General features: G+C 32.2%; 1 protein-coding gene and 1 pseudogene across 1 annotated transcript; one reads left to right on the forward strand and one right to left on the reverse strand.

Annotated features, from left to right (window-relative positions):
* Positions 1-2,206: 2,206 nt before the first annotated feature.
* On the reverse strand, positions 2,207-6,202 carry LOC107468993 (T-complex protein 1 subunit epsilon). Its single transcript, XM_016088372.3, has 9 exons — positions 5,807-6,202; positions 4,785-5,103; positions 4,291-4,639; positions 3,939-4,071; positions 3,674-3,726; positions 3,332-3,434; positions 2,949-3,115; positions 2,649-2,762; positions 2,207-2,550 (listed from the first exon to the last, which is right to left on the reverse strand). The coding sequence occupies exons 1-9, from the start codon at positions 6,003-6,005 to the stop codon at positions 2,380-2,382; spliced, it is 1,608 nt and encodes a 535-aa protein (XP_015943858.1). The 5' UTR covers positions 6,006-6,202; the 3' UTR covers positions 2,207-2,379.
* A 1,703-nt stretch (positions 6,203-7,905) lies between these two features.
* LOC110276661 (uncharacterized) lies at positions 7,906-8,213 on the forward strand (annotated as a pseudogene).
* The last annotated feature ends 5,471 nt before the right edge of the window (positions 8,214-13,684 follow it).

The following is a 13,684-nucleotide window of genomic DNA, read 5'->3' on the forward strand; positions in this document are numbered from 1 at the left end:
CCTTGAAGAATGTAGATCCAGACCTTCTTTTCTTGATCTCGTTGATCGAAATGTTGTGTCTCAATTGAAGAAAGTGTGAAACAAAACAAATTTCATCAATCTCTATTGTTTGAGTCCAAGGAAAGAGAAGAAAGAATGGAGATTAAGAAGATGAGCAGATTCAAGAACAAATTGAAGAAGATGAGATGAAGAATTGACAAATTTATTAAAAGAAGAAAGAGAAATTGAAGTTGCTAAACTGAAAATTGGACTGAGAGGTGGTGTTCAAATGGATTGCAAGTAGCAATCGATCACCGCACCATGATGAAGCTTTGAAAAAGAGCTTGAATAATACCTCTGCATGCATTGTGCATGAATCAGAGAAAGAGAGCTCCAAGAACAAGAAGAACCTTGCACAATAGTTCTGAGTTCTGACTCTTACAAAACTCCAAAATAGCGGAAAGTTAGTTACATATACTGTAAGTAAGGTGAGGAAATAGTTTAATTAAGTTTCTCTTGAAAAAGAGTAATGCTAGGGGCAGCAATTTTTGTGATTGTTAGCTATCAACTAGCCATTAATAATGATTTAATTGTATGAAATTGGTGTAAAATTTCATTCAATGGCTCATCTTCCTCTGCTGGTTACATGCCGACCAAAATTCAATAAAATTGCTGGTCTCCTAGACTTTTTCTTTAAAAAATTAGCTTAAACAATAAATATTTATATTAAAAATAATTTATAATTTAATTATTTTATGTTTAATTTTTTAATTTTAAAAGTATTTAATTTTTAAAAATTACATCATACAATTCGTAAGTTAAAAGTTAAAAAAAATAACTTTTAAAACTTTTGAAACTAGCGTTAAAGCTAACTAACCCAATCTCTACTTTACTGACTGTATGCCTCTTATTTACATATATGCAAGTAACACACGGTTAAAATTTTCTGTTATTTTTTTTATAAATTTTGCATAATTTAATGTAAGCCTTTTTTTATATATTTAATGTTATAAAAAAATTGTGAATATCTTATATTCTTGATTATTTCTATATACTTTCTTATCTCGCACGTTTTGTGCTTGTGGACTGTTCTATCAATGAAATATATTTTACATTCCATCCAGAGTACAAAAAGTTTAATAACGAAGATTGTAAATAATGTTTAATTGTTACACATACCAACTTAATAATATTTAATTATGTTAGTTACTACAAATTTATTTATTTTATACTTTCTACATATTAAACATCGGATGGAATTTGTATTTTAAATAATTTATTATTTTCAATTTCTTAAATTATTTATATCAAATTAACAATTATATAAATATAAATTTAAAATTAATTTTGTAAAAACAAGAAAAGCAGCTGAACTGAAAAGACTTAGAAATTCCTATTAAGCCACGAGTTAATCTAACATAAATGTATTAATTTATTTTAGAATAAAATCTTTTTCGATCCTTAACCATTTATTTGATAGACATTGTATCCCCTAACAATTATAAAAATACAAATTATTCGATCCAATCCATAGAATCGGTGACAGCATATCAATGCTGAACATGTCAGGTAACGTCCCTCCGAAACTCTTTCTTCCTCATCTCCTTTCCCATCGCCTCCGAAACTCTTTCTTCCTCATCTCCTTTCCCATCGCCTCCGCACTTACACTCCTCTCTCTCCCTCCGTTCCTCTCTTTTCGCCACCGCCACCGCATTCACAATCATTAATAATATCATCACCACCATTTATGCATGATGATTAATGAAAAATATATTTTCCTAAACTTTCTCTCCCTCCTTTCCTCCTCTCCTAAGTGTGATTTCTAACCCTTCATTGCTCTCTCTCTCAGATTTTCTTGATCCCACTTATAAAATTAATGGTAAAAGATCACATTTTACTCCCTTAATTGTTTTCCTCATTCCTCTACCACCCCTGCCACAACATGGTAAATTTCATTTATTTTAACACTCAAACTTTACTTCTTTTTTCCTTTATTTTTCTGGCAAGTTTTCCTAAAAACAAATAAATTTTTTCCCCAAGTGACCAATGTACTTTATTTTTCAAAATTTTTTTAAATTGTTTATCAAATTAACAATTATAAAAATACAAATTTAAAATTAATTTTGTAAAAACAAGAAAGGCAGCTCAACTGAACAGACTCGGTAATCCATGTTGAGCTGCTAGTTAATATTAACATAAATGCATCAAACAGGACACCGAAAAAAAATGCATCAAACAGAATAAGTCACTCAACTCGAATATAAAATCATGTCAAATTCTTACATAAATTTTTAACAGGTAAACTGTGAACATACCAACTCTGACAAAAACCAAATAAAAAACAAAACTATCAGCAATCCATGATCTTGATGTGGAAAACATCAGTTGAAAACTTTAGTTTCAGAACTCTGATGGGGAAATAACATCATCAATTTTCAAAATCATCTTGACAACTTGAGTAGCAAGCAAGATCTGTTGCTGCTTTCCAATCAAAGTTTCAAATACGTTTTGCTCACGCATGTCATTGGTGCCAACATCATTGCAGTCGATGCCAAAGTTAGGATTATTGTCCTAAAAGCAAATTTAAGGTTATTGCCATTATATTTGGGAGGATAAATTTCTGAAATTAAGTACAGATATAAAACAGCAGCCATTTTAGTTCAATCTACCTTTATTTGCTGGGACTTCACCGCAGATAACGTTTCAATAGGTTGAAGGCCGCTATTTTCAGCAAGGGCCATCGGAATGGCCTCCAATGCATCTCCAAATGCTCTGATAGCATACTGCATGGTAAAGAAAAACCAGCCATCAATAAAATTATTATATTTGATCCACTATAAGTACTGAAAGAGACTGTTTAATAGAGTTTCTAAAGGGCTCTGGCATCATTACCATACACTGAGAATATCTGTACATTGGCCATGAATAAAAAAAATACAATACCTACATGATTCAAATAATATTCATACCTGCTCTACTCCAGGGTATCTATCAGCAGCAGCTTCCACAGCAATAGAGCAGGAAATTTCAGCAGAACCACCACCATATACTATAGAATTGTTGCGGATGAGATTCCTAGCTACACACAAGGCATCATGAAGACTGCGCTTTGTCTCCTCTATGATCATTTTGTTACCTAACAAAAGAGACAACACCATTTAATTAAGCCCTATACTATATCCACGGTAACACATGTAAATTCATTGATACAGGCAATAATTAAAATAGTTTATTATTCAGATCCAGATTCAATCAAGACCAGTTTAGGAGATAATCTTCATAAAAAGATAACTAATTCTAGAAAATGCGATGCAAACCAATCAAAAGAGGGTCAAAGAGTACATGATCTCACCTCCACGAGTGAATATTGTCACAGCCCTCGAGTTTGCACAATGCTCAATGTACAGCATCCGGTCTTTTGTTGTACCAAAGGATTTTTCACGAACCACACCAGCCTTAATAAAAAGTATAATTACGTCAGTAATTCCAAATGTACAATAAAGAGAGCACATGAGTCCATAGCATATGGAATGCCACCCTATCAACGAATACAACAAGCATGGAACCACAGCCAAATGCCTTAAATCAAACACGATTGCAATAATAAAGAGTAGCCAAGTGTCCTAAATCAAACTCAATTGTAATAATAAAAATAAGCAGGTTTTGAAAACCACTAAAAAGAGTAGTATCATACCTTTCCCAGCTTTTCAGGACTCAACTCTTGGAACCTAGGCACAATTCTTCCACCTGTATTCACAAGTAGATATTTACACTGTTAATAAGAATAAAAAGCATATTGAGGAGTAGTGACAAAAGCAAAAAGTAGTAACTCATATATTCATATATATTACTAAAGCCTGGTTATTAGAGTTGATCAATTTGAAGCCTATCATTTTACTCTTCATAGGAAAGGAAAAGTTTTTTTAGACAAAAAAGAGAATGTATTACTAAAGACATACCTGTTGCAATTGCGATCAATTCCAACTCTACACCACCAACCCATCTGACAGCAGGCAAGTTCCTGTGCATTAAGAGATGATTTGCTTCATCGTCAAAGCCCCACTGGCAGATAACCAGGGTTGCACCAACATCCTGCAAACAATAAAAAAAATTTCCTTTCAATTAAATCCAAAATTCACTTTGGCAAGAACACAAGGGTTATATAACTAGCCCATTTTAAAATTTAAATCCCAATAATATCGTCTGCCAAAATATAAGGTGGCCAAGCATTCTAGTTCCCTTATAGGAAATGACCAACGGTAGGCTGGACATTAGTAATAGAAATTTGATTATGCTCAAATAAAATCATACCTTGCATTTTTGAACCATGTCATCAAAATACTGTTGTTCTTGTTTCCTTAATGTCTGGAACTTCTCAACGGTATCAATGTCCACCTTATGCTTAGTCTTTGGCTTTGGAGGCTCAAAGGGGCAAGTCAAGATTGCAATTTTAGCATCTTCAATTCGCTTTGGCATTTGTGGATGGCTCATATCCTTGTCAACAACAATTCCATATATTAACTCAGTATCCTCCAATTTACCACCAACTTTCCCTTCTACTTTAATTAGATCTAAGTTAACATCTTTCCTTTCTAGATCAGCAACAGCAAGAACAGCTTTGACAGCAATCTCAGCCAAGCTGCGCTTGCACCGATTCACACTGGAAAATTAAACAAAGAAGGACATTATAATGCTAAGAATTATCTTAAATTTTGAAATTCTGAATTAAACACAATTCAAAATCCCAGGTGTGACATCCATCATAACAAGACAAATGATTAGAACCTGGATTATATTACACTCACATTTTAGAGGACAAAGTAGTCATACAAGTTTGAATCAAAGGCTCCAAATCCGTAGGCCCAAATTCAAACTTTTTAGCAATATTCTCCAGGTGGTCAACAGCAATCCTCGATGCCATTTCATAGCCCTCGGCAACCCTAATTGGATGAATTCCACGTTCCAAGAGCCGCTCAGCTTGCTCCAGAAGAGCACCAGCCATAACAACAACTCCAGTAGTTCCATCCCCAATTTCATAATCCTGACTCCGGGACAGCTCAACCATCAGTTTAGCAATCTGGTTGTCAACATCCATCTGCTCCAAGATTGTTGCTCCATCATTCGCTGCAAACAAGAAATGTCACTAGTTAGTGGCAGCAACAAACAAAAATGCTACCAATAACCATATCTCAACAAAACATCACAAAGCTTCTAAAGATAAAATTGCAAAAAAGTGTCTTAGATTTCCCAATCTGAGTTTCAAATTAACAAGACATGTGTCGATTTCAGGTCTCAAGACACTTCAATCACACCCACACTTATTAAGTTCGTAAAACCTTAAAAAGCAACCACATTTACACAATCCAAAATTTTCCACTCAAAACTTCACCGGCTCCGGGAAGTTACTACACAGTACACACAACATGCCTTTTACTTCAAAATTTAAAGTCATCCAACACAAACTGCACCCAAATCTACAGGAATTAATTGCATTTCGCTTAATCAAAAACACTGCACAGTTCAAAGTAAAACCAAAAATAACTTTCGATATATTTAACACTTCATGCCTAACCTAAAGTACAAAATGGCTAAATTTTCGCTTCCTAGTTCCTAGAGCTCATGGATCACTATCAAAACAAGAAAAAAAAAACAGAGAGCAAAAATGGAAAGCAAAAGTGTCTAAAACAGAAACTCGAAAAAAAAAAGACAAATCAGAGCAGAAAAAAGAAAAGGCGGCACCATTAATTATTTTTGAAAAAAAAAAGGTAAAAAATCTGAAAGAAATAAACAGAAAAGAAAAAAGGTGGTTATGGTTGTTAGAACTGACTGATGATGACGTCGCCGTCGGGGCTCTGGAGCATCTTGTCCATGCCTTTAGGGCCAAGGGAGGTGCGAAGGATGCGGGCGACGGCTTTGCCGGCGGAGATGTTGGCCTTCTGTGCATCGAGTCCTCTCAGTCTGCTCTTCTGTTCTTGCTCCTTCAGTATAATGAACGGCCTCCCGAACTCGTCGAAAGCCAGCGCCATTTCTCAACTCTCTCTCTCTCTCTCTCTCACACGATCTTCTTTGAATCTTCGAGATTTGGCGGCGAGAGTGAAGAGACGCGAACAGTGCAGAAGGTTACTCTGTGTGTGTGTGTGTGAAGTTGCTTTTGGTGGTTCTTGTGTTTCTCTCTCCGTTTTTGGAGGAAAAAAAGCCCTAACCCTCTCTTGACTCGTTGCTGCTGCAGATGTTATATGTATGCTTCCCATCTCTAAATTTTCAATTATTTCTCTACGTTGTATGTTTTTCATTTTTTCACTTATGTTTTTGGTGTGGAATGGATACAGCAAATGAGGGACGTGTGAGCCCCATGAATAGAGAGACGTAAAAGCCCAATGGGCTTACGACCGGTATTTATTTAACATATTTAAATATTTATTATAAAATATTATATTTTTATTATTTCGATTTTTTAGTATTTATAAATATCTTTTATATTGTATCATTTCACACAACTTGATTATACACAAATTCTTTTTTTAGTGTTTTCTCTTGAATACACACAAACTCATCTCAGTTTCTGTTTATGGTCCACCTGTCATAAAAAGTAACTCCATATCAGCTTTTGCGTCATAAACAGTAAATAGGAACTCAAAACATCTCTCTCTTCTCCATTAGGAGGAACTAACTTTAGTTCGTATTGTGGTCCCACTTAATTAATTAATTAAAATACTTGAGGTCCATTTAATTAATTAATTAAAATACTTGTAATTAATATAATTAATTTTTTTAATAATGTAATTTAAATATTTAAATTTAAAAATAATTCACTATTAAAAGATATTAATATTAAATAAATTCATATATAACAATAATACACAATAGATAATTCGGGATTACACTAATTTGTAAAATTATTTAATATAAAGAAAAACATAATTAAACTCTATAGTTGACGACAAGCATTGTGAAATTGTCATATGTGTTCAATCAATTCCTCCTTCAATTGTCTATGCTGCTGCCTATTTTGAAGTTGGGCATTTCTTTGGAGAAATTGATAGTATGGTGCAAAATCTTCCTCTCCCAGCTAAGGTTGTGATAAGTCATTTTCAACATCATCATACTCTAAGTATTGAGCAAAATTTCCTGCATAGAAGTGTGAAAATGGAATTATATCTAAGTGGTATATATAGAGTAACAAAATATTAATTTAAATTTAATTAATTAATATAATTATTTAATTAATTAATATTTTATATAATTATTTATTTTTTATTTTACTTGCCATTTGGCAATTGTGTATTGGTTAATGGGAATCCCTGTTCAGAGGGACTTCCTCATTTTGAATTGCGTGAAGGAACTCAAGTGAGTTCCTCTTCAACGCCCATCTCTTTTTTTTTCTCTGACAACACAGTAAGAGGGCTCTAAAGTTTTGCCCGTTGGAGATGCTCTTACATTTTTTAACATAATATCAAAAAATTCTCCTTAAAAAAATTTCTTCTGGTAAAATCATCAAATTTTTTTTAGAGAACAGATCGTGCATATGAATAGCAAAATATTACAGAAACACAATCCAATGTGCCAGATATAAGGAAGAAACAAAATTCAATATAGAATAGATAAATAAGTGCTGCATCACTACTATAAATCATGTATCCAAACTCCCACTACCACTTAACCTCTATATTCCAAGACCAGAACAAAAAAAATAAGCATTTTCATTATCAACTTTTCTCAAAAGATATTACTAATTACAATCTTCAAAGTATGAGAATAAATTTATGCACCATATAACATAATGCAATAAGTAGAGAGATATCAAATTAGTACTTCATATAAACACTTCACATTTGATTATCAAGATCCTCTTCCTCATTTTCATACTCTCCTTTTTCATGGGCAATTACATTCTGATATTGCTGATATTCAGAGACAAAATCATTCATGTTGCTTTCTGCTTGTATAAATTTCATTTCATTCACTAGTGTACCAATACAAGAAAGCCTTTCTCCTAAACATGACAGTGAATTGTTCATTCACCTTCCTAAACATCTCCTGAATGGAGGGTGAATTACCAATGAAAGTCGAAATCATGGTAAATTCCCTTTGTGCAATGTCACAGACACTTGACTTCACATTGTTTGGGATCCTTTCAACAAAGTAGGAAGAATTTTTGTTCTGAACATTAATCATTTGTTCCTCCTTTTTTTGTGCTCATCTTGCCCATGAACATTACAGAAGTAGTCAAGTAACAACCATGCCTTAGATCAGTCGCACACATCATATTTTTGGCATCCCATATTTGCTGAGTAAATTCTGGGACTGTCAATGTACAGTACTACTGGGAGCCACGGAAACTAAGGGGTGCAAAGCCAACTATGAAGAAGTGCAGTCGGAGGAATGGAATGAGATTTATAGCTAATTTTTAGACGTCAAAGCTAAGTTGACCGGGGAATAGAAGGCAACAAGTGACTCCACTCATGGTTGCTGAGATCAGTGTAAACTTATTTTAGCGAAAGCATTAACTAGGATGTTAAAAGTTGTAATTTTCATACTTTGATTGGTTGCCATAACGAGTTATGGTTATAGTAGAGTTGAACTTCAAGACTGGTTTCTCTCCCTTTTTTTTCTTCCAGACGTTCATCAAGATGGTAGTTTCTCAATATTTTTCAGTGAGTGGAAACTGTAAAGACGTCGTGTGTAGAGGCAAAGAGAGGACCATCTTTATATGTGTTAGTATCTTTAAATCTAATGCGTCCATCAAACATTAGCATTAACGGATGAGATTAAGTCATTAATAATTTATAAAAATTACAATTAGGCTACAATAGAAGTTTAAATTATAATAAACTTCCAACATTCTCCCACTTGGTCTAAGTGTAATCATGTTTTCACACGTTACATAATTGCTTTAATATGGTAAAATACTTTGTGTGAGTTATGGCAGTTATACATTTAATATGGAACACATTTCCTTCCATATACTACAACCACTAGCCAGGGACGGATCCAAGAATCTAAGAGTGGAGGGGTCGAAAATTAAAATCTTGTATAATCAAATCTAATACTATATATTTGATAATAGATATACTTATAATTAGTTTTTTAATTAAAAAATTAATAAATACTTGTCAAATAAAAGAATTATCTCAAATTTTATAATTTTTTCATAATTTTTTTATGATTTTACATCTAATAAAATATAAAATTATCTATTTTTAAATATTTTGTTAATTAATTTACTTTATTAAGTATTTATGTGACAGTAGGTTATATTTTTATGTCTTATATCATTAAAAAATATGATATAAAACAATATAAATTAATTGCACTAACAATTTTGTTATGTCAATTTAAAATATATTAAAGTATTTTTATATAATAATAAGAGTAAAAATTAATTAAAAAATAATAAAAAAGAAACAACTAAATAAAATTAGAAAAAAATATTATTATAAATAATATTAAAATATTTTTTATATGATTATAAATGTTAAAATTAATCTTAAAAAAAGAGATGTAAAAAAAATTCTAAATTAAATAGAAAATACAAATAATATAAATATATGTAAAGAAATTTAAATCCTAATACATAAAGAATAGTAACTTTTTTATTATCATTATATTATTAAATTTTACTCTATATAATACATCTATTATAATAGTATATAAGTTTTTAAAATTTGTTGGGGGGCCAAGACCACTACTTGTCCCCCCTTGAGTCCGTCCCTGCCACTAGCATCTTACTATACAAGTTACATAAATAACACAATTTTATACATAAAGTTTCTAGATCATTATGTTATAACTCATAAATAATATTACTTTAACTAGAAACAACAAACTATCAATGTTCAAAAAATACATAAATAAATATAGTGAGCTCAGAGTGTTAGCATCATTCAAAAGAATCAAGACTCATTCTATGTACATGTTCCTTAAATGTCTTTGGTTGCAATTCTTTAGTCAATGGATCGGCAATCATAAGTTCTGTTTTAACATGTTTTATGGACACTCTTTGTTTCCGAACTTCTTCCTTAACGCCAAAATACTTTATTTTCATATGTTTGGCACCTTTAGAGTATCTATCATTCTTGGAGAAAAATACTGCTGCAGAATTATCATAATAAATTTTTAACGGCCTTGCAATTGAGTCAACAATGCTAAGTCTTGAAATAAAATTTCGCAGCCATAAAGCTGGATTTGTAGCTTCAAAACATGCTACAAATTCTGTCTCCATAGTAGATGTTGCCACAACACCTTGCTTGGAGCTTTTCCATGATATGGCAGCTTCTCCAAATAAGAATAAGTAGTCAAATGTAGACTTTTTTTATGTCAGCATATCCACCAAAATTTGAATATGAATAACCAATTACTTCTAATTGGCTGTACCTTTTATACATGAGCATATAATTCTTTGTACCTTGAAGATATCTTATAACCTTCTTTGCAGCTTTCCAATGATCCATTCCAGGATTACTTTGATACCTTCCAAGCATTCTTACTGCAAACCAAATGTCCGATTTTGTGCAAGTTTGCACATACATAAGACTTCCCACTACAGAACTATATGGAATTCCTTCCATTCGCTTCTGTTCTATGTCATTTTTTGGGCATTGCATAAGACTAAATTTGTCCCTTTTTTAAATTGGTACAATTCATGCAGAACACTTTTTCATGTTGAACATCTCTAGAACTTTATTTATATAGGCCTTCTGAGACAATTCTAACAATCCTTGTGATTTATCACAAAAAATTTTAATTCCTATCACATAGGATGCCTCTCCCATATCTTTCATTTCAAAGTTTCTAGAAAGATATTCTTTAGTCTCACGCAACATTTCCAAATTATTTGTTGTAAGCAAAATATCATCAACATATAAAACTAGAAAGATAAACCTACTCCCACTAACCTTTTGGTATATGCATACATCAACAACATTTTCTTCAAAACTGAAAGAAAGAATGGTATTACTAAACTTAATATACCATTGTCGTGAGACTTGTTTTAGTCCATATATTGATTTCTTAAGTTTATACACCATACGACCTTTACCTTCGGTTGGAAAACCTTCAGGTTGATCCATATAAACTTTTTCATCAAGAATATCATTCAGAAAGGCAGTTTTTACATCCATTTGATGTAACTCTAAATCATAATGAGTCACAAGTGCCATAATGATACACAATGAATCTTTCTTAGAAACAGGTGAAAATATTTCTTTATAATCAACACCACTCTTTTGAGTAAATCCCTTAGCAACAAGTCTAGTTTTATATCGTTCAACATTGCCTTTTGAGTCTCGCTTAACTTTGAAGACCCATTTACAACTAATACATTTAGCACCTTCTGGCAATGCAACAATATCCCAAAATTTGTTATATTCCATGGATTTTAACTCTTCTTTCATGACATCAATCCATTTTTCTGAATCATCACTATTTATGGCTTGTATAAATGAAACTGGATCTTTAGATATTCCAATATCTTCTTCTTGTAAATAAGTCTCATAATAGCTTGGAATAGCTGACTTTCTTTTCCTTAGAGATCTCCTCAATGGTATTTTTTAAGACTCATTTCTTTATGATATTTGTGAGTTAGTTTCTTCATTGGGAGCATTATCATTCAAATCTTGTTCATCACTATTAATGTGTTCAACAATAGTTAGAACAACTCTTTGAGTAGGTGTGGATAAAGGAACACTAACATGTATAGGAACATTAACTTTAATTTCTTTTATTTCTACATTTTGATGATTTTCACTCCCACTAATTTCACCATTTTCAAAGAATTTTGCATTACCAGTTTCTACAATTTTTGGACTATGGTTTGGACAATAAAAAATATACCCTTTAGACTTCTCTGGATAGCCAATAAAATAGCCGCTCATTGTTCGAGAATCTAATTTATTTTCTTGTGGATTAAATATTCTTGCTTCTGTTGGACAACCCTAAACATGTAAATGCCGTAAACTAGGTTTTCTATTAGTTCGTAACTCAAAAGGAGTCTTCGGAACAGCTTTATTAGGAATTCTATTTAGCAAATACATCGCAGTCTTTAATGCATACATCCACAAGATACTTCTAACCATATCCATTAACGTTCGATTACGCCTTTCTGCCACACCATTTTGTTACGGTGTGTATGGCATTGTGTATTGTGCACATATGCCATGTCTTTCTAAAAGTTTTGCAATTGGACCAGGACATTGTCCTGTTTCATTATGTTTTCCATAATATTCACCACCTCTATCTGACCTAATAACTTTCACCTTTTTGTCTAATTGCCGTTCAACTTCTTTAATATAAATCTCAATAGCATCAACTGCTTGAGACTTTTCTTTAAGCTAATAGACATATTCATAATGTGAAAAGTCATCAATAAAAGTGATAAAATATTTTTCTCCACCAATAGATGGAGCATCAAAAGGTCCACATACATCAGTGTGTATAATTTCAAGAAGCTGACTATTTCTTATGGTACCTTTCTTGTTTTGTTTGGTTTGTTTTTCCTTAATACAATCCACACATAAACGAAGATCAGTAAATTTTAAATTTTGTAAAATCTCATTCTTTACTAATCTTTCTATTCTTTTCTTGGATATGTGACCCAAGCGTTTATGCCACAAAAATGCAGAACTTTTTTTAGGCGTATTTGGCCTAACTACATCATTCTGGTACTCAATAAGTAAGGATTCAGAAATTTGATCAAGAAGTTTTAATCTATATAAGCCATCAATTAAAACACCATAACCAACAATATTAGAATTTTTAAATAAATTAAAACAACCATGTCCACCATTAAAAGAAAAACTACAATTGTCCAACTTTGAAACAGAAACTAAATTCCTAGACATTGAAGGTACATAAAAAGTCTTAGGTAAATCTAAATGAAAGCTTGTATCCAATACCAAATAATAAGTTCATATTCCTTCAATTAGTGCTTTCACACAGTTTTTCATGTAGAGAAATATCTTACTTTGGCTTGTGGTTTGGATTGTAAGGAATCTCTGCATTACATTAGATACATGAGTTGTAGCACCAGAATAAAGCCACCAAGAATTATGAGGAATATCAATTAAATTTGATTCATAAGTACATACATATGTTTCAAATATACCTTTCTTTTCGAACCATGCCTTACGTTTAGGACAATCCTTTTGGAAATCTCCTTTCTTCTTACAGAAATGACACTGTTTTGTATTGGCATGTCCTTTCTTCTTAAAATTCTTGGGCTTTGTCTTTAATTTCTTTTCTGATTTGCCAGCTCCTTGAACTAAGTTGACAGAATGGCCACCACAATTTGTAAGTCTATTTTCTTCCTGTATGAGCTTTCCAATCAATTCATTAACGTCTCATTTTTCCTTCATGACATTATAATTAATTTGAAAAGCTCCATACTCAGAAGGTAGTGAGTTCAAAATGAACTGCATCATAAAGGAGTCATCAACTGTCATACCCAATGACTCTAATTTTGCAGCAATATTAGTCATCTCAATAGTATGCTCTTGCATGCTCTTAGACCCATCAAATTTCATGGCCGTGAGTTGTGACATTAATGTACTAGTGAGTGACTTATCAGCAGAATAGAAGTGGTCTTCCATAAACGCAAGATATTCTTTAGCATTTTCTGTTTGTGGAAGGGTAGTCTTAATATTGTTTATAGTAGTCATTCGCATAAACATAAGGCTTAATCTGTTAGAACGTTCCCATGTCTTAACAG

Source organism: Arachis duranensis, chromosome 10 (assembly GCF_000817695.3).
Source record: "Arachis duranensis cultivar V14167 chromosome 10, aradu.V14167.gnm2.J7QH, whole genome shotgun sequence".
NCBI lineage: Eukaryota > Viridiplantae > Streptophyta > Magnoliopsida > Fabales > Fabaceae > Arachis > Arachis duranensis.